The following is a 27964-nucleotide window of genomic DNA, read 5'->3' as shown; positions in this document are numbered from 1 at the left end:
TATTCCATTCGCCAAACATTTATTAAATCCTGCTATGAGCCTGGAACTGTACTAACATCAACAACTATGATCTATGAAGTGCTTGTTACTTGTTGAATAAAGTTTTTTGATGACTTGTCATTGAGTTCTTAAAAAATAATCTTATAAAATAAAAACTATTATTACCCTTTGTTTTACACACAGGGAGACTGGAGCTGGTGACAATAAGACTGCCTGAAAACTAAACCCGGGCAGTCTGAGCTCTTAATCACTTTGCTAAAGTCCCCTTATGTCCTATAGGTGCTGAGAGTAAAATAATAAATAAGATATGTGTTCTACCCTCAAAGCGCTCATTTTCAATATAAAGGGGAGCACTATATAATCAGTTGCTTTAACACCTAGTAATTTTCAAGTTATTTGATAAACATAAATTATATTCAGCATGAACAAAGAGAAAAAATAAGATTGACATATGTTGAAGTGGTGACTCAACAGAATTATTTCGGTCTTTCTGGTTCCTGGTCACCTCTTCTTTTTGGAGCTGACACTTTACTATCTGACACTTAAATATCTACCTTTTAAATTTTTTCTTAACCAGATAAAATTTGGCTCACTATTTTAATAGATCAAATATGTGTACATTTGATATTTGCCTGGATTTTTTCTAGGGCAATAATGACAGAATGTCACCTCAGGCCCCTCAGGACACAAATTCACAAATTACATTTAGCTAAATTCAAATAATGATAGTGGTGCTAGGATTTGGAAAGCAACATCATCACTTGTATGGAAGGACTGTTAAATTCTAAAGAGTTGAAAAAACTTGAGCCCTGACTGGGTAGTTCAGTTGGTTGGAGTGTCGTTCTGATACACTCAGATTCCAGGTTTGATTCCCAGTCAGGACATGTACAAGAATCAACCAATGAATGCATAAATAATTGGAACAACAAATCAAGGACTCTTTCTCTCATCATTAAAAAACAAAAACAGAAGCAGAAAAACTTGAAAGCGGAAATTTAATTTAGCTTCACAATATTCAATTCAAAGCATAGAGCAGTAATCTAATGGACTGGCATCAGATTTCCCTTCTCAGCTACTGAGACCTAAGTGCCCCAAAGGCAGGCTGTACCGGTTTTGTTGGCCTCTGAAGCCTCAGGACCTAACACAGGGCTTGATCTATAATACTGTCAGAAGACTTAGCAACACCTTTACACAAATGGAAAATCACAAATCAAAGGGTCTCACAAGTCGAGCCCTAGGGTTTATATGGTCCAGCCAAGCAAGAGAGAAGCAAACACAGGTGATAAAAAAAGTGTTTAAGCAGTTTCTTTCACATTTGTGTTGTCCATCTTACATGCTGAGCCTTCTGCATAATACTATACTACATTCAAAGAGACACTCCAAGTGGATTTTCTGGGTTAATGAAACACAGTACAAAGTGATAACAGGGGTTTCCCTTGGTCATACAGCTAGAGTTAGCTATATGATATTTCAACACCCAAATAGTACTCCTTCGGCATCATAAGGTAACCTTCCATGGCCTAAATTTAAAGAACTATCATCCCATAGCTTGAGTAAACTTGGTGTGATTCTTCTGGGGCAGGACTTGCTACCACATCTATTCTGTAGCCACTCATCAATACTGAGATTTTGTTTCCACTAGTATCCCGAAAAAGATGTCTTATCTTCTTTTCTTTTTGTTTGTTTTTATGTGAGAGGTGGGGAGGCAGAGAGACAGACTCCTGCATACACCCTAATCAGGATCCACCCAGCAAGCTCCCTACCAGGCAAATGCTCTGCCTATCTGGGGCTGCTGCTCCTTTGCTCAGCAACTGAGCTATTTTCAGCATCTGAGGCAAGGCCATGGTGACATCCTCAATGCCCAAGGCCAACTTGCTCAAACCATTCAAGCCATGGCTGCAGGAGAGGAAGAAAAAGGAGGGGGGAAAGGAGAGGTGAGGAAGCAGATCATCGCTTCTCCTGTTACCCTGACTAGAAACTGAACCTGGATTTCCACACACTGGGCCAACGCTCTACCACTGAACCAACCAGCCAGGGCCCATCTTATCTTCTAAAATCACACTTATTATAAAAATGAATAAATAATGAATGAAAATCAGATTTCAGTGTCATAGCTAATCTGAATTATTCGTGAAAGCAGGGTTTAGGGGGGAGGTTCAATTTATCAAATTGACAGACAATCTGAAAACCTTGTCTGCTATTACTCCCAGCCTCTTTTCCCCAAAACCTTTTTACCAGAGTTGACACGTTGCTCCTGGCCCTGCCCCTCGCTGGTGGAGGTGCTCCTAAGCAGTGAAACAGTCAGTGGGCAGGCAGCAGGTGGAAGCAGGGAAAACAAAGCAGAGAAGGGGACAGGAGGCTAGATAATCTACAAATTCAATAGTCAGCCCCTCGATAACAGAGCTGGTTGTATCAATAAAGGTTTTTGTGTCTTACAACCTTAAATGCTTGATTAGTTAGAGATAGAACATTCTTGCCAGACACTCAAACAGTAGAAAAAGTATGGGTGAATTAAACCATCTGCCCAAAGGTCCTCAGTACATCAAAACACAGAGATCCTTCTTTCAGTCCAGGGTTTGATTTCAGACAGACTTGATTAAATCCCATGGGATTGAAATCTTGCCCAAACTGGTTAAATATTTGTGTCAAATATTGATGAATTTAGAATAAAAAAATCTTCGATATAAAAAAAAAATCTTAAAAGCAGACCCCATGCTTAAAAACAGAACAGAAAATGGCCTCTTAAATATGAAGTAATAGTTATAGCTATCTTGCCTAGTTAAAAAATATGTATAGCCCTGGCCAGTTGGCTCAGCGGTAGAGCGTTGGCCTAGCGTGTGGAAGACCCGGGTTTGATTCCCGGCCAGGGCACACAGGAGAAGCGCCCATTTGCTTCTCCACCCCTCCGCCGCGCTTTCCTCTCTGTCTCTCTCTTCCCCTCCCGCAGCCAAGGCTCCATTGGAGCAAAGATGGCCCGGGCGCTGGGGATGGCTCTGTGGCCTATACCTCAGGCGCTAGAGTGGCTCTGGTTGCAACATGGCGACGCCCAGGATGGGCAGAGCATCGCCCCCTGGTGGGCAGAGCGTAGCCCCTGGTGGGCGTGCCGGGTGGATCCCGGTCGGGCGCATGCGGGAGTCTGTCTGACTGTCTCTCCCTGTTTCCAGCTTCAGAAAGAAAAAAAATATATATGTATAATGTATTAATTTTATTTATATAGGACATGAGGGTAACCAATATTTTAGAAATATTGACCATGAACACTCAGATTTGGGTTAACATAGGTAAATATGTGTATGGTAATATAGATAAAAGTCTTAAACACATTTACTGTCATAGAAAATGGTTATTGGATTATATAATTCTCGTCATCTAATTAGAATAAAATTGAGATAACTGTCTTGGCCAGGATTTTAGTGATCTAATTATTTCTTTGTAAAGACACAGGCATTTATCTGAATCACCTCTAATATATAATTTGCCATTCAGCTACAAGAAGGGGAAAAAAACATGTTCTTTCTTGATAATAGTTTAGTAAGACCACACAGCTACTGGGGTACTGTGGCAGGTCACTAAGCGGCAGATCCAAGGTCAATGTCTTTATAATCCTTAATGGTCAGGAGCAGCCATGCCAAACTGAACTGGATGACTACTGGGGCAGGTAATCAACCTCTTTCTTTTCCAGACGTCATTTAACAGAATAATTAGGAACAAAAACTTCAACATTTAAACAAACAGAAAAGAGATTATGTAATCTTGAGACAAATATTTCTTTTTAACTTTACTTCTTTTTTATTAATTTTAATGGGGTGACATTGATCAATCAGGTTCAGAGAAAACATCTCCAGGTTATTTTGACATTGAGTTATGTTGCATACCCATCACCCAAAGTTATATAGTCTTCCATCACCTTCTATCTGGTTTTCTTTGAGACAATTATTAACCAAACTCAATTATTGCCCTCTGAGGATGATTTATTAGTGTTTTCACATTTAATTTTGCAACTTTTAATAATCATTTCAGTGAATTTTAGAGTATGCTATTAAAAAACAGAATAAACAAGTCACTTTTCCCCACAGAGTTCTGTTTGGCAAAGTATTCCATTTTATCACAAAATATTGCAAAGAAAGAGACAATTTTAGAAAAGACTGCTCACCAATTTTGAACATGTTATATGCACCAGAAATTTATATTTTATTTGCTGAGCATATATCAAAACATGTACTTCAGAGGGATCATCTCCCATTTTTAAAACATGTTCTTATTTCAAGTCTCTAAAGGAAAATGATTTCACCCTCACACACTCCATTACGAGCAGATAGTTTTTTAATGTTAAAGTCATTTTTTTTCTCCCTGACTCCAGTAAAGTTACAATTATCTGTAATATACATTATTGAATATTTATTTCTAAACATCGAAGTTATATTTCAGTTTAAATAAGGCAAGTGTTAAATTACAAATGGTTAAAAGTTTTTATTTTAAAGGAACAAAGATGAAGGGAAAAAGTAATGGAAATGAAAATCTACAGTTTTAACTTCAATATTAGATTTCCAGGTTCCTCAAATCATTAATGGTTGAGATCTTTAGAAGAAATCCAGAATTTCAATCAGTCTAAATGTAATAGGTTTTAATTCTGAATTAGTTCTCTTACTTGATTTTCAAATCATCACTCAAGTTTCTAGATTTCTACAAACTTGGAAAAACAAAAAACCCTTGTTGCCTATCTAGAATCCTCATCTGTTTGACTAACAAATGAAATTACATCACTTTCCTGCATATCACAAGCTCTCAATAAAAGAAGGACAACTGTCCCCAGAAAGACACGGACAGGAATGCATATTTTTAAATTGACATACTACCGCACACAATCCATTACCAAATAAAGAGAATCAGCAACTCCAGAAAACATCTGGGGTTTGTTAATAAATTCCTAGTGACCAATTGGAGTTCAACTTCAGTACCTGGTCCTTGAGACAATTTCTAGGTCAATCCCAAGACCTCTAGAATGATTTTTTTTTTCTTTAAAAACCATTAATTCCGATTGAAGAGTAGTTTTCCTTTTTGTTGTTAATTTCCTTTCTCAAAAAATTTTACTTGTCTATTGATTCATTCTTTACTCTTTTGCCCTTGTTTCTTTTCCTCCAGAAGCACCAGTTGCTTCACTAAGCAACATCTGGATGAAGCATTTCATACGTGAGGTTGACATATTTATTATTACACTATATTCTTGAGCCTTAGCTCCATTGTCTACACCATTTTTCGAATATTTTCTATCACTAAATCAGATACATGATGAGCTCCTTCCCTACATATTGAGAAATGCAAATATTAAATGCCTAGATTCAACTGGCAAAAGGACTGACTAATGGAATTCTATAAAGGTGCTGAGAAGCCAGAACATCTCTCCTGTGCATATTGAGGCAAATGGCAGAAATATTACTTTTCAAATTGATGAACAACACAATTTATTTATTTATAAATAAATTATTTATCAGCAATTCTTAAACCTGATGAGATTCAGCATAGATATATTGAAGACATAATGATATCATCAAGGTACCTGGTTAGTTGGATGCATAAATTGTTACCTCACTCCATGTGTAACCACTGAAAGTTGTACGTAATTAGAGTTTAGGATGTGAGTGATATATTAATGAAAGTGTATAGTAGATTTAAGCATAATTTCTAACATTTATTGAGCATTCACTATGTGCCATGACTTTTATTAAGCCTTTTGCATACATTATGTTACAATCTTCAAAACAACTTTATGGGAAATACATTGCTCTTACCACATTTTTAAAGATGAGAAAATTTTACTTTTAAAAGATGTAACTTGCTCAAGATTACGCAGTTAAGTGATGGGTCAACATATAAATCCAAGTCATTTGAATCTAGACTCTGATCCCCAACAATTAAGACACTCACTTCTTCCATTAAAAAAAAAGTGAAGTCGAGATGAACACATCAAAAATAATAGATCTAAAATCTAATTCAAACAAAGGGGAATAAACTAAACAGCAGAAGTGCTCTTAACCAAAATTTAGTTAATGTCCTCCGTGGGTTAGCCAACCCTCCATCCCTTGCAGTAGCAAGACTGGAACATTTTTCTCTCCTGCATCTACACACTTTTGGTTAATCAACCTTTGAATAACCTACCAACTTCAGATCCCAATCACATCAGATAAGAGTGTCACACTATAGATATGTTCTTCCAGGCCTGTTACATGACACTTTAAGATTTACAAGACATCATCTTTAAAGCAAAAGAACTTAAACGCAAAACAAAGCAACTCAGAAGAATAGCAGTGGAGCAATTTGGGCTTTTAGGCCATGTACTTAGTAAATCCAGTCAATTGAAAAATGTATCTCTAATACAAGGAAATCAGTGAATGACATCGCTGGAAAGAACTGAACTTACTATAAAGTACAAACCCATTTCCTTTGGAAAATGCAATAATTTATTTCTTCAGTACAAGCTATCCAGTAAAGAATGCCATTAAACTGTATGCCTTGCTCTGACTGGCTGCATACTCTATCCAACAGAACATATACAAGCAAAGAGGAAATACACTGTCTAGAAAAAATATACAATTTCCTTTCATTTCCTCTTCTGAGTAGAACAACGCTTCTTTGGGGAACAAATCAACGACTTAAAACAATTCATTACATAACATTTTCCATTCTGAGAGCCAGTAAAAATTAGACACCAGGAGGATCAATGAGAATGACCCAATCATTCTCAGAAAGGCAAGGGTTTCTATGGCAGATGACTGGCATGGGCTTCTTATCCAGCATGAAAATCAGTTGCCTGGAATCCACACCTCCCCCAAGTGAGTAAGAATTGTTGAGGGGGGAAAAAAAAAGAAAAATTCTTTAACTAATCTATATTTTATTCCAGCTTGGCTGAAACATCAGGTGTCTGAGAATGAGTAGTAAGAAATAAAGCCATAAAGATAGGTGGGTATAAACTGTAAGAATCTCAAAGTGCTAAGGCAGAGTATAATTAATACAGCACCCAGTTGTGGAACCAAGATTCAGAGAAGAACAGTGACATGACTATAACCTACGGAGATTAATGGCCAAACATTATAGGGTAGCCCAAAGGTATAAAAGATGAAAGGTTAGACCAGTTAAGAGGCAAGATATGGAAACAACCTGGGTCCATCTAAAAATGTGTGTGTGTGTGTGCGCGCATAAAGAAAGTGTGTGTGTGTGTAAACAGAATATTACTCAGCTATGAGAAAGGAAATCCTGCTATTTGCATAGAACTTAAGAGCATTATGCTAAGTGAAATACGTCAAACTGAGAGTAACATTATGATATCACTTACATGTGGAATCTAGAAAAGCTAAACTTCTGGAAGCAGAGTAGAATGCTGATTGCTAGGGCCTGGTTGGTAGGTGAAATGAGGATATAATGGTCAAAAGGTACAAACTTCCAGTTATAAGGTAAGTTCTCGGATCCATCGTGGTGGTTATTAACAATACTGTATTATACACTTGAAAGTTAAGAGAGTATATCTCAAATGTTCCCACCACAGAAAAAGAAATGGTTCTTTTGTGAAGTGATGAAGGCATTAACTAATGTTACTCTAGTCATCACTTTGCAATATGCATAAAATATATTAAATCAACATGCTATATTTCTTAAAGTTACAAAATGTTATATGTCAATTATATTTCAATAAAGCTGGGGGGGGGGGGAGTGGGAAGAAGCCATACGTGATGGCTGTTGTGCTGGTTAAGTTTCATTGTACTTGCTTATAATTTACTTCACTGCACTTAGCAAAAGTTAATCTCATGACTTCAAAGAATTTCTCTATTTTCTATTATGTTGCCTATTAGAAAGTTTATACAGGTCTTTTCTATTGATTCGTTCAATGGTTCTGATCCATGAGAATGGCAGATCTATATTTATTTATTTATTTTTATTTTTTATTTTTCATTTTCTGAAGCTGGAAACGGGGAGACACAGTCAGACAGACTCCCGCATGTGCCTGACCGGGATCCACCCGGCACGCCCACCAGGGGCGAGGCTCTACCCACCAGGTGGCGATGCTCTGCCCCTCCGGGGCGTCACTCTGCCGCGACCAGAGCCACTCTAGCGCCTGGGGCAGAGGCCAAGGAGCCATCCCCAGCGCCCGGGCCATCTTTGCTCCAATGGAGCCTTGGCTGCGGGAGGGGAAGAGAGAGACAGAGAGGAAGGGGGGGGGGGGTGGAGAAGCAAATGGGCGCTTCTCCTATGAGCCCTGGCCGGGAATCGAACCCGGGTCCCCCGCACGCCAGGCCGACGCTCTACCGCTGAGCCAACCGGCCAGGGCCAGATCTATATTTAATATGTATGCCAATACCAACTCAGTCAACAGAGTGTTTATTACACAGAATAATGCAAGTAGCACCTTTTGATGTTTGAGACAAAGTAAAAAAAAAAATCCTCGCAGCTTCTTTCTTAGTAGTGAGAACAGTCTCTCCAGCAGGCCTGAGTGCACGCAGAAGGCTGACTACCTATCCCGAGACCACAAGGCTGGAAGGCCACATGTACGGGTGCCCCAGTCACTCCATATACATCCAGACTTCAAGACAATCCTACAAAAGCACCAGACCTGGGAGTGAGGCAACCTCCAAATTCTTGGCTCCCAGTACTGGAGTCATCCCTGCTGCTTGAGTCCTCCCACTGTGGCCCCAGACCCTGAAGCAGAGACAAGTCTTTCTGCTGTGCCTAGTCCATATTCCTGACCCAAAGAATCCATGAGCATAACAACATGGCCTTTTACTTTACATTATTAAGTTTTCAAGTGGTTGACGAAGCAGTAACGGGTAGCTAGAGCCATGTGTATGAGAGAGGTGGTAAATCCACTGGCTGTGGAGTCCACACTTAGAACATGGCACTTGATTCTGGGAGACATATTTCAAAAGACTAAACACCAAACCTACATAGAAGAAGAGAGTAACAAGAATATTCATTTATTGGGGGGGGGGGGGACTAAAAGAACTGGAGACATGTAAACCAGAAAAGAGAGCAAAGGGTATATGTTAGCTGTCTTCAAATATTTGAAGGGCTTTCATGAGTAAAAATAAAAACAATTCTTCTGTATATTCCCAGAAAAGAGGCCTGGGCACAGTAAGCAGAAGCTAGAGGGAGTCAGATGGAAGAATTTTTGAATGTTCAGAGCTTTCCAGGAACAAAGAGGCAGCCTTAAGAGGTAGTGAGTTCCCTAACATTCAAGGTAATCAAATACAGTGATCCCCACCTGGTGGGTACGTTGGGCCAGGATTCATTTATTGACCAGAAAGTTGAATGAAATGCTCTTACTTTAAGGTTACACTGTAACACTGAGATGTGTTTAATCTAAAAATCAACCCCATTTCCTTGTGCTAAGAAATCTAATCCCAATACATGTTGAGCAGAGGGGAAAAAAATACAAGATGAATAAATTAAATGAAAGGCAATACCCAGGTATAAATAGAAAGTGATGCAGAACTTTAGAGGAAGAAACGGCAAACTACCAGGAAAATATATTCCATTATAGCAGCAAAGAAACATTTTTAAAAAGATAAAGCACAAAGCATAAACCAAGGAAGAAGAAAAGAAAGGCAAAGATCCCGCCATAGACGCTACTGGGTATAGAGGATGCCTTTCTCTTTCTTGACAAATGGTTTCATTCATTTTAAGACTGTTCTGTCCATGGAAAAGACAGCAGCATAGCAGCAAAGAAAACAAGGTTCAAATGGTAAAATCTCGAAGCTTTTCAGCAATCACTGAATTTCGGGCCTCAAATAAATCTGTGTGCCTACGGGGTCAAGAGCACTTGCATGGAAGCCACTGTTGATAATGTCAGGATATAAGAATTACACAGGGAAGCTGGAAAAACTGGAAATTACAACCTGGTTTACTAACAAAGCCAATGCGGAGAGGAGGAAAAAAAACACAAACCACCTAGAAAATGAGGTATGTCTAGAGCAAAGCTGCAAAGGAAATACACACACACACACACAAACCAAGAAAAGAAGGAAAGAAAAACATTCAAAAGTTATCTTAAACACATTTCATCTGAACTTTATCTTTTTGTAATCAACTTCTAAGGTTTCATAATACCCTTTAACCTTAGTTATGCAACCCACTGAACAAGTCATCTCATTGTTGCCCCACTTGAAGGAAGAGTGGAGACTCTTTTCATATTGATTAGAGATAGAAAAAGGAGTCACTCCCAGGAAAGAAGTGTTCTGAGTCAACTTCTTTCTGGCGCCTAATGGTGAGGAGAGGTGGTAATCTGCCACTTGCCTTAACCCTTTTAAAGATTCTCGGAACCAGAAGTCAGAAATTCACATCATTGATGAAAATAAAACTAACTTTCATTAAAATAAATTTTTTTCCTTTGGAAAAAAAATAGAAATGATATCTCGTTACTCACCCATTTCCTAGGTCGGCCTCTTGGCCGTTTTTCTCCAGTGGCTTCTGCTTTCTGCAAAATGAAAAAGGAAGTTATATAGTTTCCTACCTGACATTATTTATAAGTGCACGGAGGGACACATTCCAAATAAGCATGGTCTGATTTTCAGAAGTATTAAGATTGCTTTTAACAATCTCTGTCTATTTTTAGGTTCATCTTCTCCACGTTTTATTCTTCTTGGTTTTTCATTGTAGGATGTAAACAACGATGTACACAACCCTCACCCTAAAAGATTCCCTGGGTTGTTTTTCTTTTCTTTCTATCTATAATAATAATAAAAATCCCCACATTTCTATAATTACATAAAGTACTTTAGAAAATTAATGTTTCTTCCATGTCACTGATGTTACAAAAATTAATATTGCTTTATAATTTACAGTGCACGTACCTACATTGCTAGTCTCAATCAAGTCTAAATGTAAATAAAATCTAGGATGCTGATTTTTCAAAAAACATCTGCATATTTCTACATAGTTAATTTCCTATTCCTTGCTAAAAAACAATCACTTGCCAATCCGCTCACCTAAATCAAAGGGGGAAAAAAACTGGAAGAAATTTTATCAGTCTTTGTGCTTGAAACTATGAATATTAAAAATAATAAATATGCACATTAACTTTAATTCCACTCTCAACACAGACTTAACATAAACATATGTTCTAACTACCATGAGAGTTTGTTTTATTGCTTTACTTCATAGAAGATTTTTCTGGTATCACGGTTATTTTTTCCCTTTTGAATCAAAATTTAACATTTTTTATTAAGTGATTTCCTGTATTTATAAACCTTACTGCAATCCTTACCAACACACACACACACACACACACACACATACACATCACATACACCTATAAAAACAGGATAAAGAAAGCTTAGTACATACTCTTTTGTGTAGGAGAATCATTCCAAGGCTCTCTAAATACAAAAATACATGTAACCTGAGCCAAGATAACTTGTTTTGCATTTCACTTTTGTTACCTGGTATAGCAGCCAGTAGAAACTTTATACAGTGATACTAAAACTACCTGTTATAACTGTCTACCTGCCAAATGAAAATGCCTTCGTTTTCTATAATTTCCCTGGTAAGAATTAGATAGATGATAGATAGGTAGATAGATAGATGATAGATAGATAGATAGATAGATAGATAGATAGATAGATAGATAGATGATAGATAGATGATATAGATGATAGATGATACATAGAGAGATAGATGATAGATAGATGATAGATAGATTGATAGATGATAGATAGATAGATAGATAGATGATATAGATGATAGATAGATTGATAGGTGACAGATAGATAGATAGATAGATAGATGATTGATAGATAGATAGATAGATAGATAGATGATAGATAGAGACAGGCAGATAAAATAAACCACAAGACTTCTCACAAATAGTATCTCCCTGGCCTGACATCCAACAGGTCCAATGAATTAACCTAAATTCTGCATAATTTATGTTATTTCACATTTATATAGCATTTAAAATACCCCAGGGCAGGCAAAGGGCCCAGTCATTCACATGTTATTTTAATCCTTACAACAGTCTTATAAGATAGCTATTATTATTTTTTCTCTTATCTTGTAGATGAGCAAGTAAATTTTAGGTAGGGGAGGCTAAAAAATCCCAGGTCACACACAAAGTTGGTAAATGGCAGAACTAGGATTTGAACCCAGTTCTGTTGGGCCCTAAGAACTAGGCTCCTACCCTGCTAACAGTGCTGTTACCTTTCCAAAGGCATTTGCTACCATAGGAGATACTTTAGTTAACTAAAATTATCACTGATTCAGCTAATTTCCTAGAACAGAAGAAAACCTGGCGGAGCCTTTGTCTACTTAACCATCGGATTGGGCACTCTGAATCATTGTTTACTACTTTTCAGTGGCTCCACAAAGGATTCACTTATTGGCAAGGTCTTAACTTCAGTCGGGCATGAATTAAATGAAGTGAAAGCCAGGAGTGCCCAGTGAATCACACTCTCTTCCTGAGTGTCTCAGAGAAAGAGGGAGGTATCTTAAGAACACAGACTCCACTTTGGAAAGCTTAGATTCAAATCCCTGCTCTGACATTTTAGCTTTAGTTAGGACTTTGGGCAGGTCCCTGAAAACCCTGATTTGATTTCATATGTGAAATGGAGATAATGCCTCCTGTGAGGAGTGAAGTGCTCACCATAAAATGAGGTGCTCAAGAGAAGTTCTCTCTCTCCTAACAAGTTGGAACTCTTAAAGGGAAAGTTTTCCTTCAGGTTAAAAGGTTCCTTCAATGCAAATATTCCATTACACCCACCTGTCACCTTTAGAATGAAGCTTTTAAGAAACTCTTTGGCTAGTATAGTGAGTTATACAAGCACAAAATTCCCTAATACAGAAGCAGTGTCTGATTTGGTCTTTGGGAGCATAATTTACCCAGTAGTAAATTACACTAGCATGGAAGATAGAAATCCTTCCTAACAGGCATGGGGGATGACAGGTGGAGTTGAGGGAAGGAGGCTACTGACCTTGAAGGCAAACAGTGCTACCCCAGGCTCTCTCTGCAGAGTTGTTATGTTTCAGGGGCCATGTGACCTGGGTGTATCTAAATTCTGTTGAAGAGAGGGTTGTTTTCTAAAAGGATTTCACTGCATTTTAAAGTCAGGGAAAGCAAATCTCTCAAAGAAAGAGAAAGCCCTGCCAATAAGAGGATTTTAAAATGAGCATCTCACTGACAAAAAGCCTATTCAAAAGAAAATTTTTGCACCATTAACTAAAGGGCAAAATATCACGATTGTCACTTGGACTTGTTAAAAGCGAACTTGCTCCATGGTCTTCAGTCCAGTGTTACCTGTAAACCGAAACCCTCTTCTGAGACTCCATCTAGAAGAAACACATTAGCCGTGCTGTGTGGCGTCAATCTGGGAGGTTCTCACTGTTCTTTAAAACCCACATTATTTAATCATTCTGATCAAACTTCACAAAGGCTGCAAAACAAGTTAGGATTTTAGTTGGTAAACCAGCATAAATCCAGGGTCTTTACATAGTGGAAAACACAGGCCTTAAGTTTTTTTTCCCTCTGTTTAATGCTCTTCAGAATATTATTTTTCAGTAGAAGACAAACAAAATATTTTGGGAGTTTATTTTGTTTTTAATATGTCAACATACGCAATACTGTGGAACTGTATATTTGGTTTTCCTTTGCCAGAGTAGAATTTGGATCTATACTGCAAACCCATGTATAATTGAGACAAAAACTCATTCTAAATACTTCCTGCTTATTTGGGGGGTAGGATGTGGAAATTCTACATTTGCAAGAACTGAATTTCAAACTATGACCAGCACTATTACACTAATATTTGAAGCTATCATATCTTGTTAAAGGTGTTATTTCTTTCTTGCTTGTCTTCATAAATATGACTTTAAAAAATAAGTGTAGATTCAGAAATGTATCTTTAATTTTATAATATGCTGAAAAGCAAGTTCATGAGAGCTAGGAAAAATATTAAATAGGACATGTAATTATTTCTTTCTCTGAGAAGTTCTGGTACTTCAGGATTTTAAATGTACTCTGCACTTTAACAAAGTAATTAAGAAATTCACTTAGCAAATATAACTATTGAATTTGGAAACAGTGCTTTGCCTGATACACAAGATATGCTCACTCCATATTTATTGAAGGAAGGGAAGCAAGAAAGAAACACTACTGTTTATATCAAAAAATAAGAAAACTTCTGGTGCCTCTATTCTCCAAAAGCATAACGCCTATGGTTTATTTGGGGGCCAGCAGTCTGTGAGTAGTGGGTGAAGCTAGCACATATTTATAGTCCGTTTATAAGCTTGCCAAGAGTTGCGCTCCAAAGGTTTCTCAAAACCTAACTTCCAACTTGCATTTCAGGTTACTGGAGGTAACAATCTACCTTCTAGCAAATATTTTACAAAATATTTTTCTGCATATAGTAAAAGAAATATCATAAGCTTTTGCATGAGATTTGACTTCAAACCCAGGCACCACCATTTGCTGGAGCTGAACATGAGATATATCACTTTCTCATTTATGAAATGAAGACCAAAATGCCCACATCAGAGCACAAAAGGAGCTAAGAGGTATGTGAAGTGCCTGACAAAAGTGACAGTATTTAGAAGGTACTCAAATTAATTTCTTCTTCCCTCCACATTTTAAAATGTTGCCCTTAAAAAAAACACTTCCCAATTCTTCAAGTTTCCATAGTGATTTTCTGAGTATCACCTTATTTAAATAGGGCAGCTATTACTTCCCGTTTCCCAAATGGGAGATAAAGCGATCTGCCCACATTCATAAGTACTGGAACTGAGACCCAATTGGTTTTCAAGGCAATAAAGGGTCTGTTCTTCTGGGAGATGATCCCATGTAAAATAAAATAACCATGGGCAAATTTTAAAAGTTCAGAACCTTCTAGGGTGAGAAACAAATGAGTAGTTAAAAGTAAAATATTTCCTAGTTTCCTGTAAAGACATGAACAAGAGCTGAGATTGGGAACCAAGAGAATTATCCAGTTCTGACTTCTGGCTCAAATTTAAATAGCTATTAATTTTTTGTTCATCTAAATCAGTGTTAGTCAACCTGGTCCCTACCGCCCACTAGTGGGTGTTCCAGCTTTCATGGTGGGCAGTAGCAGAGCAACCAAAGTATAAATAAAAAGATAGATTTAACTATAGTGAGTTGTTTTATAAAGATTTTATCTGCCAAACTTACAAAAATCCCACATAGAGTACTTGGTAAGTAAGTATTATTATAAGCTTTAACTTGCTGTAATTCTGCTTTATAAATTTTATAAAGTAAAGATACTTCCCTACTTTATAAATCACCATTACTGTGGAACCAGTGGGCAGCTAGAAAATTTTAATACTAACAGAGATACAAAAGTGGGCGGTAAATATAAAAAGGTTGACTACCCCTGCTCTAAATGCTGCCATCATATTTTATATGTGCTGTGATAATGCATGAAAGCCACAACCCTCTCCCATCCTTAATCAATTCATATATCTGAACAACAACAAAAAGCTAGAAAAATATTTAGGCATAGCACTACCTTGTTTCATTTACATGTATCTCTATGTATGTATATATGTATAGATAGGTAGATAGATGGATGATTAGGTAGGTAGGTAGGTAAGTAGGGAGGTAGATAGATATACTGCTCACAAAAATTAGGAGATATTTCAAAATGAATATGAAGGGATAAAATATCCCCTAATTTTTGTGAGCAGTATATTTTAAGACTAAGACCAGCAGAACTAAGAGCATATGGAGCCTGCTAGCCAAAGTTTAGAAAGTCACATTTTGTTTCTTTCAGTTGTTCTTTTAAAAATATCAACAGTGACTCTGGCCAGTTGGCTCAGCAGTACAGCATCAGCCTGGTACATGGAAGTCCCAAGTTCGATTCCTGGTCAGGGCACACAGGAGAAGTGACCATCTGCTTCTCTACCACTCTCCCCTTCTTCCCCTCCCGCAGCAATGGCTCAAAAGGTTCGAGCAAGTTGGCCCTGGGCACTGAGCCCAGGTGCTGAGGATGGCTACACAGCCTCACCCCAGGTGCTAAAATAGCTCAGTTGCCAAGCAACAGAGCAGTGGCTCCAGATGGGCAGAGCATCGCCCTGTAGGGAACTTGACAGGTGGATCCTGGTAGGATAGCATGTGGGAGTCTGTCTGTCTGCTTCCCTGACTCTCACTTAATTAAATATGCATATTATATATATCAATATTGTGATATATACTAATGTATATTAATAAAAACATATACGTTATATATATATATCATAATGTTGAGATATATATATATATATATATAGTGTGTGTGAATTAAATCAATGTGCATGGGTATCAAAATCCCCTGGACTAATCAGGTTAACAGTAAGTAACTCTCACTTCACCTGTTTGATAATCTAGTTCTATAGGTTTCCAAAGTCTAAGTGCAACCATTTTCAGTCTTAAAAAGATGTTACAAGTTTGCCATCACTCTATATTTTGCAACAGAAAATGTAAGTAAATTCTGTCATCTATTGGAGTTTGTGCTCTTTTTACCCAAGGAAGACCTCATTGTCAACTCACATATCATTTACACACCCCTGTCTTCACTTGTATGAATACTTAAAGCCAAGGCCAAAATGACTAGAAAAGTTATTTTCAAAGTTTAAGATTCTCTTTCTTTAAATTGTCCCTCTACATCTTTTGGAATCAGAAAAATCATTATCAGCAATACATAAGTGGATTGTGGTTTACTTCTGAGCAAACTGCCCCTTGCATTATCCTGGAGAAAAAATAATAACTTCACTATTCCTCACTAAAACAATTAGAAAATGCCACTCAAAACTGTTCAGTGCATTAAAGCAACAGAGTACAAAGCAATAGCCCAAAATATAATAAGTTCTCCATTCACCTTCTCCTCCTGGTTGGCAGAACAAAGATTTATAACTAAAATCATTAGAATCTAGAATATGACATTCATTGTTCCACCTTTGTTCCAAGCAATGTGGTTTCCAGCGTGAGCTCTGAAAACTGCAAAAAGTCAACTAACAAGACAAGATAGGTTTGAATGACTTAACTGTCATAAAATGTTCTTTAGCATGGATCTATTCTCAAGAAAGAACTGGAATGCAATAGAATACCTAAATGATATATTCTAACTCCTTAGAAAATGATGTGTTGAGACGAAGATAAAAACAAACCAGGGGCCAGATGGCTCAGTGGTAGAGTGTTGGCCTGGTGTGTGGATGTCCTGGGTTCGATTCCCAGGTAGGGCACACAGTAGAAGCAAGCAACCATCTGCTTCTCCACCTCCCCCCTTTCCCCTCAGACAACCACAGCTTGATTGGTTTGAGCAAAGCTGGCCCTACGCACTGAGGATGGCTCCACAGCCTTGCCTCAGACATGAAAATAGCTTGGTTGCGCAGCAATGAAGCAATGGCTCCACATGGGCAGAGCATCGCCAGATAGGGGACTTGCTGCGTGGAGCCCAGTCAGGCACATGCGGGAGTCTGTCTGTCTGCTTCCCTGCCTCTCACTTAATAAAAAAAAAAAAAATTACAGTCAGGGCTGTAGGTCAGTCAAAGTAATGAGGAGATTTTGATGAAAAGTTGAGAAGGACAGCTTGCTGAAAATGAGAATTACGGCTTCCTAGAAATAAAGTTACTCCATAAAATAATTCAAATGTACTTGAATCTCCTATATTTAGATCATAATCTCTGGTGACTCAAAAGCATCGCCAGATAGAAATTACTGACGCAGTAACAGTTGGTTCTCCCTGGCAAAGTGAAATGAAAAAAAATAAGTCAATTGTTTAGGCAAGTCAGCCTAAAGTATCAAGATAATGCGGACAATAACAAGGCTTTAATTAATTCTACCCTCCTGGATTCATTTGCATACTTAGATAGGGCCCTGGATCCCAATGGAAATATCTTTCCACTAATACACAGAGGACCATAGGCTGGAATTATATGAGCACTTCCAAAACCATCTTTCCCCAACTTACCTATAATGATACCTTTGGTTACTCTCTGATTGAATCTACTGAATTCTGAAATACGCTTCATCTTCATTCAGCATTATGCTCTAGCATTTATCTGAAATGATGAGCTAAACCCATGTTCGCTCATCCTAAAATACCTGTGGTTGCAATAGTAATCATTTATGAAAAATCAAGCACATTTCTGGGAATGTAATTAGAAGGAGTACAAAATCTGCCTTTATAGTAGCCAATTAATATCAGGTCTTCTTTGTTCAAGCAAATAAAATATATACATTAAATCCTTACTTGAACCACTGTTTGAATTATACACCCTTCACTAGATCTTGTCCTGTCTGCTCTTTGTTCTCTAGGTATGGTCAAAATGAAGCACAAGAAAATCTATGACATTATGAAGTAGGGGTACCTCATACATGAGGTCTCTTTTGTATGCAATTTCCTCCTATTAAAATTTTAGTCAATCTATTTTTTTTTCCTAAAAGTACCTGAATGAGAACTGGCTTGAGACTTAAGAGATGAACTTGACCTGTGACCTTTAAACACTGGGGAATTAAAGACAACTCCTCTAGTATTCTCTCGTGATTAAGAAGCCCCAACAAACAGCCTAAGCCAACCAATAAGGAGAGGATATCTTTCTTTCCCCAAACATGGGTCATGTGAAAATACAAAGTATTTCCATCCAGCACAAACATGAGAGGAAAAAAAAAATAGAAAGGAAATTAAGAGGCAACTGGTCACAGGTACATCTCAAACTAAAATATAAATAAAAGGGTCAAGACATACATACAAACACAGACAGACACACACACACACACACATGAATAAATTATTTATTCAGGAAAACATTAACTTATGGGTTTTTATTAAGATAACAATATGAAACTGGTTCAGGGACACATTTTGATTACTCAGATTGGAGTTTTGAAGAATGACTAGAATTGCTACATCATGGTCATCTATGAGAAATTGTCATAATGGAACCTAAGCAGATTTAAGAAATATCTTCTCTTCCAAAAGTTCTAAGCATAACAAATGGTGATTTTAGAAATTATGTTTTGCATCACACAAATCAATTTTATTTTGAATGTGGCCTAAAATTAAAGTGATTGCTAATTTAGTAGTCAAGTACTTGTTCTTGTAACATTCTGCACGCATTGTCAAGTTTCACATTGCTAATTTTCCAACAAGCAGTTTTGTTTTCAAATGCCCCAAGGCCAGTTACTGAGACCAAACATAAACTTTATAAGTAAAGAAACTCCAAACAGCAAGAAATTTTAAACATACAACATCAAGATTCCAATGTTCACTGCATCTTCTCCAATTTTGGAGTTATATTCTCTTATATACTTACCAGTTTTTGTTATATAGTTTCCATTTTGATGAGTCTTGGTTTTCAGGAGAATACCCAATTTATTAATTATAGAAGACTTCTCATCTCTACTCTGGTTAGTCTAGCACGATGTGTTTATCTTACATGTTATGAACAATTGAACTATTTCTTTAAATGATTCCCTTTCAAAATCCTTATAAACATGGGTTTTTTTTAGAATACAATAGATATTTGATAAATACGTTTGATAATCATGTTTATATAGGGTAATAGCAAACTCAATACATAGCAATTTGCAAGGGAAAATACCTTAAGTTTACACATGCCATGAACAATTCATCAATGTCATTCACTGTTTTGCAAAGTATTATCTTCTCCAAATGAAGCGTAATTTATAAAACTGAGGAAATATAACAGCCATGTTATGGGAAAATGTATTTATTCATTTTTATTGGAAGGGGGACTTTTATAACAGAATTGTGTGAAATAATTTTGTCAGGAAAAATGAGAGATTTCAGGGAAGTGTTTCTTGGGGAATGAGAAAACTTACTTGTGACTGGGAAGTTGTAATATGTATAAATACAGAACTATCAGAGAGATGAGTGGCCTACCTGGTTCACTGCAAATGCCTATCATAAAAGTAACTCAAAAGAAATCAAACCTTTGTTGGGGATCAAGATTTTTGTTTTGTTTTTTTTTTAGGTGGTAAATTAGGGATAAGTCTCAGCTCTCCTTGTCAATAATGATTTTGTTAGTGGTAAATTGTTCAAAATGAAAGATGGGAACATCTCTTTACTCACTGGAAAATATGTAATACTATGAAATCTGAAAGATAATTCTTTTTCTATTTTTTGTACAAGATTTTAATCAATTTATTTATGATGAGACTTATAGATTTCTTCCTGGGAGATGTTACAATGATGCATCTTTAAGAGAAATTACATCATAGTCTAAATGTTTGTTAGCTACCTACCAAGATATCCCCTTTGCCATATCATTAAAGTAAAATTAGTTAGGTAAACCCCACATGATGCAAAATTAAAAAACTCCTGTTGAATTTTTAGTTAATTTAATAAACCAGATAAAAGGGAACAAAGTATTCATGTCAGAAATATAAGATTATATATTGTCACTTTTACATGACTAGGTGATTTAGAGCTACTTAAAAGTTTTATTAATTAAATGTGTTGTCACAAATCTTCATTCTGAGAAGCAGTTCTATATAAATATATTAGAAATCTGCTTCTTCAATTCTGTTAGACTATTAAAATAAAACACACAAGAAATCACAGTTACACCCTAAATAACTTTATATGTATCATTGGTTGCTATGATAGTTTACAACATGAAACCATCACATATAATATGGTTAAGTGCCTATAATCACAGAGAAAACCAAATAGAACATTAATCCCCAAAAGATGAGCATATAGTAGCTGTTACAAATACTGTGCATGATGTACACAAATGTACTCAAAAGGTATATCAAAATTTACTTCTGAAACTTTGAACCTTTATTTTTAACTAATATACAAACCTACACATAAAATACTGAAAAATTTCAGATTTATTTATACAGCTAAAAACGTGAATTTATATTCACCTTCACTTCTCTATACAAGCATTGACTCTGACATATTTCCTCTTTGCTAGCTCAAAGAAAAGCAACATGAAGTTATTTTGCACTGGAATTTAAAGTTTATAAAGAAAAACACTGAAAATTGTATTTGACTAGGTTTTATCCTGCCTTCCAAAAATACAGTGAGTCAAAAATTTTCTTAAATAAACTTCTCATTGTTCCATTTAGAGAATTGCTGTATCACATGATAGAAAAGTTTTTTGAGATATTATATTATATTGCAAGCTTTTATAAAGTAACAAACAGTATAAAGTAAACAAACAGTATACTTTATCATCAAATTTAAAGCTGTAATATTCATATATTTTTTAGAGTATCCCATAATTTCATTCACTTCTAATTATTATCTATTTGACAAAGTACTTAACTTTAATAGGGGGATTTGGTTTTGCAGTAATCTTGTAAATAAGCACAAAGTAAATTAATCTTTATTATTTTTAAAGGAAATTGCAAAATCTACAGTTTTGATTTGCATTTAACTATTTCACAACTGGCCCAATTTTTAAGTGTGTCATTCTCTACTCCCCCTCCTCACCTTCTCACTCCTGTTTTAAGTTTCAATTATTTGGTGATTGTTTGTTTAAAAACAACACTGAAGTTCCTTTATGACCTTTTTAGGCTAAGCATTTGCTTAGAAATTTTACTAATACTAAGGGTAGAAAATGAGTCTTGAGTTAACCAATTAGGACAAATCCTTAGACACTGATCTAGAATGGGAAAATTACAGGGAGGTTCCTTAGTCATTGAGAATGTTGGGAGGACTTGACTTGAGAAATCTCACCTTTTGAGCTGCTTTTGATGGACTCTTGTTTTTGCTGCCTTTGGGTCTTCCCCTGGGTCTCTTAGGAGAGGGCTCACCAGTTGGCTCCTAATTGTGAAGAAAAAAAAAATGCTGTTGTGGCAAGAATGTCTGCAAGAAATTGACCCTGAGTCTATAGTTATGTTTTCTGCAATGTGCTGCTCCACCGAACTGTTGAAACACATACAGTTCAAGCATAAATAGTGATGGTGGTACAGAGTTTACATAGAGGAGAAAGAATTATATTTTTAACCCAAGGGTTCAGAGGTGAATTTGTATTTTACATATGAAAACTAAATTCAATTTCAACCTTACAAAGGGTAACAATGAGTGACAAGTTTGCTCATTCTAAAAAGAAAGTCACACATTTTTAAGGTGAAAAAGTTGCATGAGTATGCATTTGACAAAAATCAATAATCATTTTACACTAATATTACTAGCCATTGTACTAGCATTTCAAACAGAAATATAAAGCTAACATCATAAACATTTCAACAATCTTCCCTACTGAAAAGATTGTTTTTAATCATCTCTATATATGTATGTGTGTATCTGCATTGTAAATCAACACACTGAGTGAAATATTGGAGCAATTATCCAAGTTCTACAATTCAAATTAACTTCATTCCCCCTAAAATTTCCAAATAATTATGGTAAATCTGTTGTGGGAGGTTTTGCTTGAATTATCTAGATAATTGCTTCAATTCTCCACTTCCTTTTGGAGATTGAGGCATTATCTCTAGTCTAAATTTAAATATCTTTTGATAAAAATGAACAATTTCTCCAAAACTATCTTTTGAGAAAACTCTTATGGGGGTGAACTGGAGAAAACTGAAAAGGGGGAAACATGAGAAGGAATGGAAGTGTCTGGGAAGAAGAAATTGAAAGTATCAATAGGTTTAGCAAAACTTTAAATGTTGTCTATGCCAAGTAGTAAATACTGAAGTGGTTAAGAGAATGCGATGATTAATATTCCAGTTCCTAAATATTTACCCAGTGAATCATCAAATTACATTTCATTCAAATTCAGTGATTAAATGAGAGTAACTAACTTAAAACTCATGAAAGTCTTCAATGAAAATTCGCATCCTATTGAGAGAATCTGGGGAAGGTTACTGAAAGCTTCTGTGGGACCACTAGCGCCAGTGGGCACATCCGGAGCAAACACATCGGAGACACATTTTCCTTTCTTTGTGAACTCTGCCTTAACTCAAAGGTAAAACCTCCAATCATCTCCAGACCCCAATGCAATTTTTTTTGGATTATGTTTTCGGAGGTGGGAAGCAATTAGAACAGCTAAAGAGAGCTGGGTGGCGGGTGGGAAACAAGGGCGGGGGGACGGGCAGAGACTTCCTGGGAGGTGTAAAACAGGATCCTCCCGCGGTATAAAGTGTCGCTTGGGCAGAGCGGGAAAACTCAGGGGCCTCTAGATGGGCTTGTTTCCTTTGATGATTTCAAAAAGGTACAACCCTCTCAGTTTTTCTAAAACGCGCTGGCAAGCAAATGTTCGATATCCTCACCTTGCTCTCGGGCAGCTTTGAAACTCTAGGATAATTTTCTAATCGGCCTATTTGCCACGAAGGAAGCGCTTTAAGGCTAAGAAGTAAAGAAGTTTTTAAAAGCCCGCGGAAGCGGAGTTTAAAGTTCTCAATAGACATGTCCCGCTCCAGCCCTGCCCGCCAAGGCTTGGAAATCTGCTGCGAACAAAACCCCCCGCCCTGGGCGCTGCGCGCAGCCCGGCAAGCGCTAGCTGCACGCTTAATTGGTTGCATCCGCAGACAAAACCCTCCACCCTGCGGGGTCCAGGGCGCCCCTAGATCGTCCCCTCCCAACCCCCAGCCAATGGCCCTAGAGTAACGCATTTAATGTCTGAAGCTCTGAGGCGCGGGGTCCAGGGGCAAAAGGGAGACTGGGAGCCTGGCGAGGAAGTGACCCGAGCCACGGTGCACCCCTCTCGGACATTACTTATAGCGCCCTTGGCCAAGGAGCAAATCCGGTCCCCTGCGGCTACAGGCTCTCCAGTAGCCCCTTTCCCGGGACACTACGGCGGCGGCGCCGCATTTAAAGAGCCCTGAGAGGACCCGGCCGGCCCGCGAGCTCTTTGTCGGGAGGGCGCGAGTCTCGGGCCACCGAGAACTTGGGGAAGGCGCCAAGGGGGCGGCTGCGGCGTGCTAGACCCGGGCCCGCGAACTGCCGGGGTTGGCGGGAGAAAGAGCTCTCAGCCGCCAGGACTTCAGCTCCTCCAACTCCGTCCTTCCAGAGCAGCCTTGCCCCCCCGGCACTTCCTTCCCCCCGGGGCAATTGTAAAGCGGCTCCGAGAGCGCCAGGCGAACCCTGGATAGTCGGACCCTGGCCGCTTCCAGTCGCCAGGAGCCACCGCGACACTCGGGGCGCCGCACAATAGCGAAAGTCGGAGGACGCTCTTCGCGCGACCCTACCTCCAGCCTCCCCGCTGCCGCGCGCCGCGGCTCCCCACCGCCCCGCCCGGAGGGGCGCGGGCGCCCCGGGGCTCAGCCGCGCGCGGCACTCGGCAGCCCGCCCCCCACGGCCGGCGGGCAGAGCGCGGCAGCCGCGGCGGCTGGACTCCCGCGCTCGGGTGGCTTCGCGACGCACCGCCCTCGCGGCGGGCGCGGAGGTGGCTGGTGCTCCCACCGAGCCCGGGTACTAACTTGCTGCTGCTTCCTGGGTCGGCCGCGTCCCCTCTTCTGAGGCGCCGGGGCGGCAGGTTGTCCCTGGGCTGAAGTGGACGGCTGCCCGGCGCCTTCGCCTCGTGCGCTCATCCTGCCTCCCGCCGCCGCCGCTACCGCTGCCGCTGCTACCGCCGCTGCAGCCGCTTCGCCTCAGCTGCCCCCAATCCGCCCAGCACCTTTCGGGAGAGTGGGTGATGGGGCTGGAGACTGAGGCAGGGCGAGCGAAAGCTGGCGTGCTGCGCGGGCTGCTGCTCAGGCTGCCGCCGCTGCCACCATCAACACCGGACGCCCAGCGGCTGCCAAAAAGAGAGAAGAGGGGAGGAGGAGGAGGAGAGAAGGAGGCGCTGCTGGTGGTGGCGGCAGCGGTGGGTGGGTGCCGGAGGTGGAGGTGGCGGTGGCGGCGGAGGTGGAGGTAGCGAAAGGAGGAGGAAAGCGAGGGAGGAAAAAAAAAAAGAGGGCTTGAAGTTAGGAGGCTCCCCTCTCGGTTTGGGATCGGGAGTTGCGATCAAGGAGAGCACTTCGGAAATGGTTTGAAAGGGAAGAGAATTGGAGTGAATTGTGTCCCTTGAAATGTTAGGCGGGGAAAGAATTCCTCCTCCTCTTCCCCCCCGCTCCGCGCTCGCAGAGCGAGAAAGAGAAAGAAAGAGAAAACAGCGCCTTGGGCAGTCGGAAAGCAAAGGAGGATGGGGAGTTTCTGCCGGGACCGGGTCGAGCAATGAGCGCAGGCAAGCGACGAGCAGTGGGTGGCACCGCGCCTCCTCGGGTGGCGAGAGCAGGCGGCAGCGGCACCGGAGAGTCGGAGGGGGACGGACTGCTCGCTCCGGCGTCCTGCACCAAGTGTGCGCTGCCGGGGCTGGAAGTTTTCTGAGTTCCTGCCCCAGGATTCAAGAGGGATGAGTGTGTGAGTGTGTGTGTATGTGTGTGTGTGCGCGCGCGCTTGGGGAGGGGGCGGCTGGGTGGGGGTGGGGGTAGTGCCCACCTCTAATCGTGGGCGGATGAAGGGGAGGGGGCTGCGCAGGAGGAAAAGTATGAGGAGGAGGGAGGCCGGGAGGATCGCGGAACCGAGGCGCCTGGCCGAGGGCCAGAGGCAGCGTTCGAAATACAACTGCCTCGGCGGCGGCGGCGCCCGGGTGCCACCCGGAGCCCCGCTCACGTGCTCCTGCCCTGCGGCGGGGTTAAAGGGACAGGCCGGAGATCCCGGGCGGCTCCACCGCCGGCCTTGCCCCGCCCGCCGCCCGCGGTCGCCCCTGGGCGGTTGTCTTAGGAAGGCGCGGGAATGTGCCTGCCCCATAGCAGCGTTTAGGGGCTTGGCCTTTACCTGCACCTCCATGATGCCGAGCCAACACTGCAGGAAACGTTTCGCTGCACGCAGGGCAGACTTCTAGGTCCCTGTGAGTGGAAAGGAACTGAAAAGGAGTAGGAGCGGGACCCCCAGCAGCCCTGCCATGCCTCGTAATGCCCTCATCACAGATCGCAGGACCCGGTGTGCGCGCGCACACACAGACATGCACGCAGATACACGTGCACACTTGCACAGGCACATGCATGCATAAACACACGTAAACAAACATGCGCGAATTTATATGCACAAATGCACACAGACATACATGCACATTCGTAGGTATATGCACACATGCAGACAATGTGCACACACGCACCCGGAGCGCGCCAGCCTCTTCATTGAAAATTTTTCTTGAGGAAAGACTAGAGGCGACGGGAAGTCTCCCACCCCACCCCCCTACTCCCCTACACACACCTCCCGGCTGACGCTGTGCACCGAGTTCCAACAATCGTAGGGTATATGGTTTGCCCGGAGCAGGGACATCGTAAGCTTCCAACACCACCATTGTGCCAGCTGTCCAACTCTCCCTTCAGTTTACCTCGATAAAACCTTCTCCTTAGGAACTTCTTTTCTGCCAACTCCTAATTTTATAGCTTGAGCTGTTTTAGAGTTATATAATGACCACAGTTTTTAAAAGGTGTAGCGCATTTTAAATATGTGCCTCTTTTCAACCTTGAATAACAAAAAACTCTGAAAAAAATTAGGTTCAGATTTTCACACATCAAACCCAAAATTATTTTGGATTAATTCCAAAATAAAAACTTTCACCCGAGGAAGACTTTTTTTCCCCCAGAAATACAGACCACCGTGGAATAAAAACGCCTCCTTTACAGACCTAAGCGAGGAGTTAGGCACCGCCAGGTTCCGCTGAGCCTGTGGAGGAGGTGCGTGTAAATGTCTGCTTCGGCGCGGCTGCGCTGATTGGTCCGCCTTGCCATTTTAAATCTATTTCCAGCTGCCCTTTGCGGAGCTGGGACACTTAGCTGCACGTTGAGTTCCCTGCAGAAACCAGGGTTTCTCCTGGGTCTGGGAACGCTTAGCTGTGAGAGGGAGCCCCCCATTCCTCCGGACGGAGCCCAGCAGCTGACTGGGGAAGGGGTGGGGGTGGGGGTGTCTAACAGGAACCATAGGTTTTCTGTCAGGGCTTGGCTGAAAGATACTATCTTCATCAAAGGGTTTGAAATTTCAGGTACTAACGATTGCAGTGACATTGCCTAACTTCCAAGTTTGCACATTCTTTAATGTGATCACATTTGCACTGTGGTGTGCACATTTTACCTATACATAAAAATGAGTTTCTAGGTATGTTTTTGTTTGTTTCTTTTTTGCAAGGACTACAGATCAAATTCTGAGGTCGAATGTAAGAGAAATCACTGAGGATTTCAGCCAGCGAGTTTTATACTGGGTACATTATAGCCTCGTTTTTGTTTTTGTTTTTATTTTCATATCACAGAGGCTGGAAAGGAGGGGATTCCAAAATTTTGTTTTTGCATTAATCCTTGACTCTAAGAAAAGCACAAAAAAATTAGGGTTGGGAGAGTGTCCAGGCACTTGTTTTCCGGCCAATGTCACTTAGCCGTTAGACTATTTGACCCCCTTTGAATTTATAACAAGAAAAATGGGGGGGGGGGATTGCATCCAGCTTTGTCTAAATAAGTTTTTTATTTATTTTTTTCGAGTTTCTGTGTATCTTTTGTAAAGGAGACATTAAAATTTATTTTCATGTTTGCAATTACTTAAGATTTTAAAAAATGGCATTATATATTTTATTAAGTTAAATGGTTATATTTTAACTTAAAAATGCATTTTTTTATGTTTACATTTGAGGGATTTTTTTTACAGTTTAAGTTGCTCAGTGGTTCACTTCCTCTTCTTTATCTCACCATATTTCAAGGCTAAACTCTTATTTCTAATTTGAAAATGTTTCAGGTGGTTTTTGTTCATATAAAACTATTTCTTTTCTCTTCTGCACTTACTATCAAACTGAGCAATTAGCACCTTGATTGTATATGTTAAAGGTTTCTAATTATTTGTAATACATGATTTAGTATTTGGATCAGGTCCCCTAATTAGTGGATGATAAAGTGAACTCAGTGGACCCACACAATTTTAAAACCATAAATTAAATGCAATAGATAATATCACAGGTAAAAGTTTTGTTTTAATTATATAGTACATGTGTGTAAAAAAATTGTATTTGGATGCTTTTTTTTTTTACCTGTTTGCATTTTGGA

At 39.7% G+C, this 27964-nt stretch overlaps 1 protein-coding gene across 1 annotated transcript in view; it reads right to left on the bottom strand.

The window, feature by feature from the left end:
• Positions 1-25474, bottom strand: part of HMGA2 (high mobility group AT-hook 2) — a 155462-nt gene extending 129988 nt beyond the window's left edge. Inside the window, exons 1-4 of the mRNA XM_066255561.1 lie at positions 25368-25474; positions 24368-25260; positions 21681-21767; positions 10412-10462 (exon numbers count right to left, since the gene is read on the bottom strand). Of these exons, the coding sequence (XP_066111658.1) occupies positions 10412-10462; positions 21681-21767; positions 24368-24478 (249 nt within the window). The 5' untranslated portion in view covers positions 24479-25260; positions 25368-25474. The remainder of the gene's footprint in view (positions 1-10411; positions 10463-21680; positions 21768-24367; positions 25261-25367) is intronic.
• Positions 25475-27964: the final 2490 nt, after the last annotated feature.

This window comes from Saccopteryx bilineata, chromosome 2 (assembly GCF_036850765.1).
Source record: "Saccopteryx bilineata isolate mSacBil1 chromosome 2, mSacBil1_pri_phased_curated, whole genome shotgun sequence".
Classification (NCBI taxonomy): Eukaryota; Metazoa; Chordata; class Mammalia; order Chiroptera; family Emballonuridae; genus Saccopteryx; species Saccopteryx bilineata.
The sequence above is the reverse complement of the archived record's forward strand: the minus strand, read 5'-3'. Positions and strand labels throughout refer to the sequence as shown.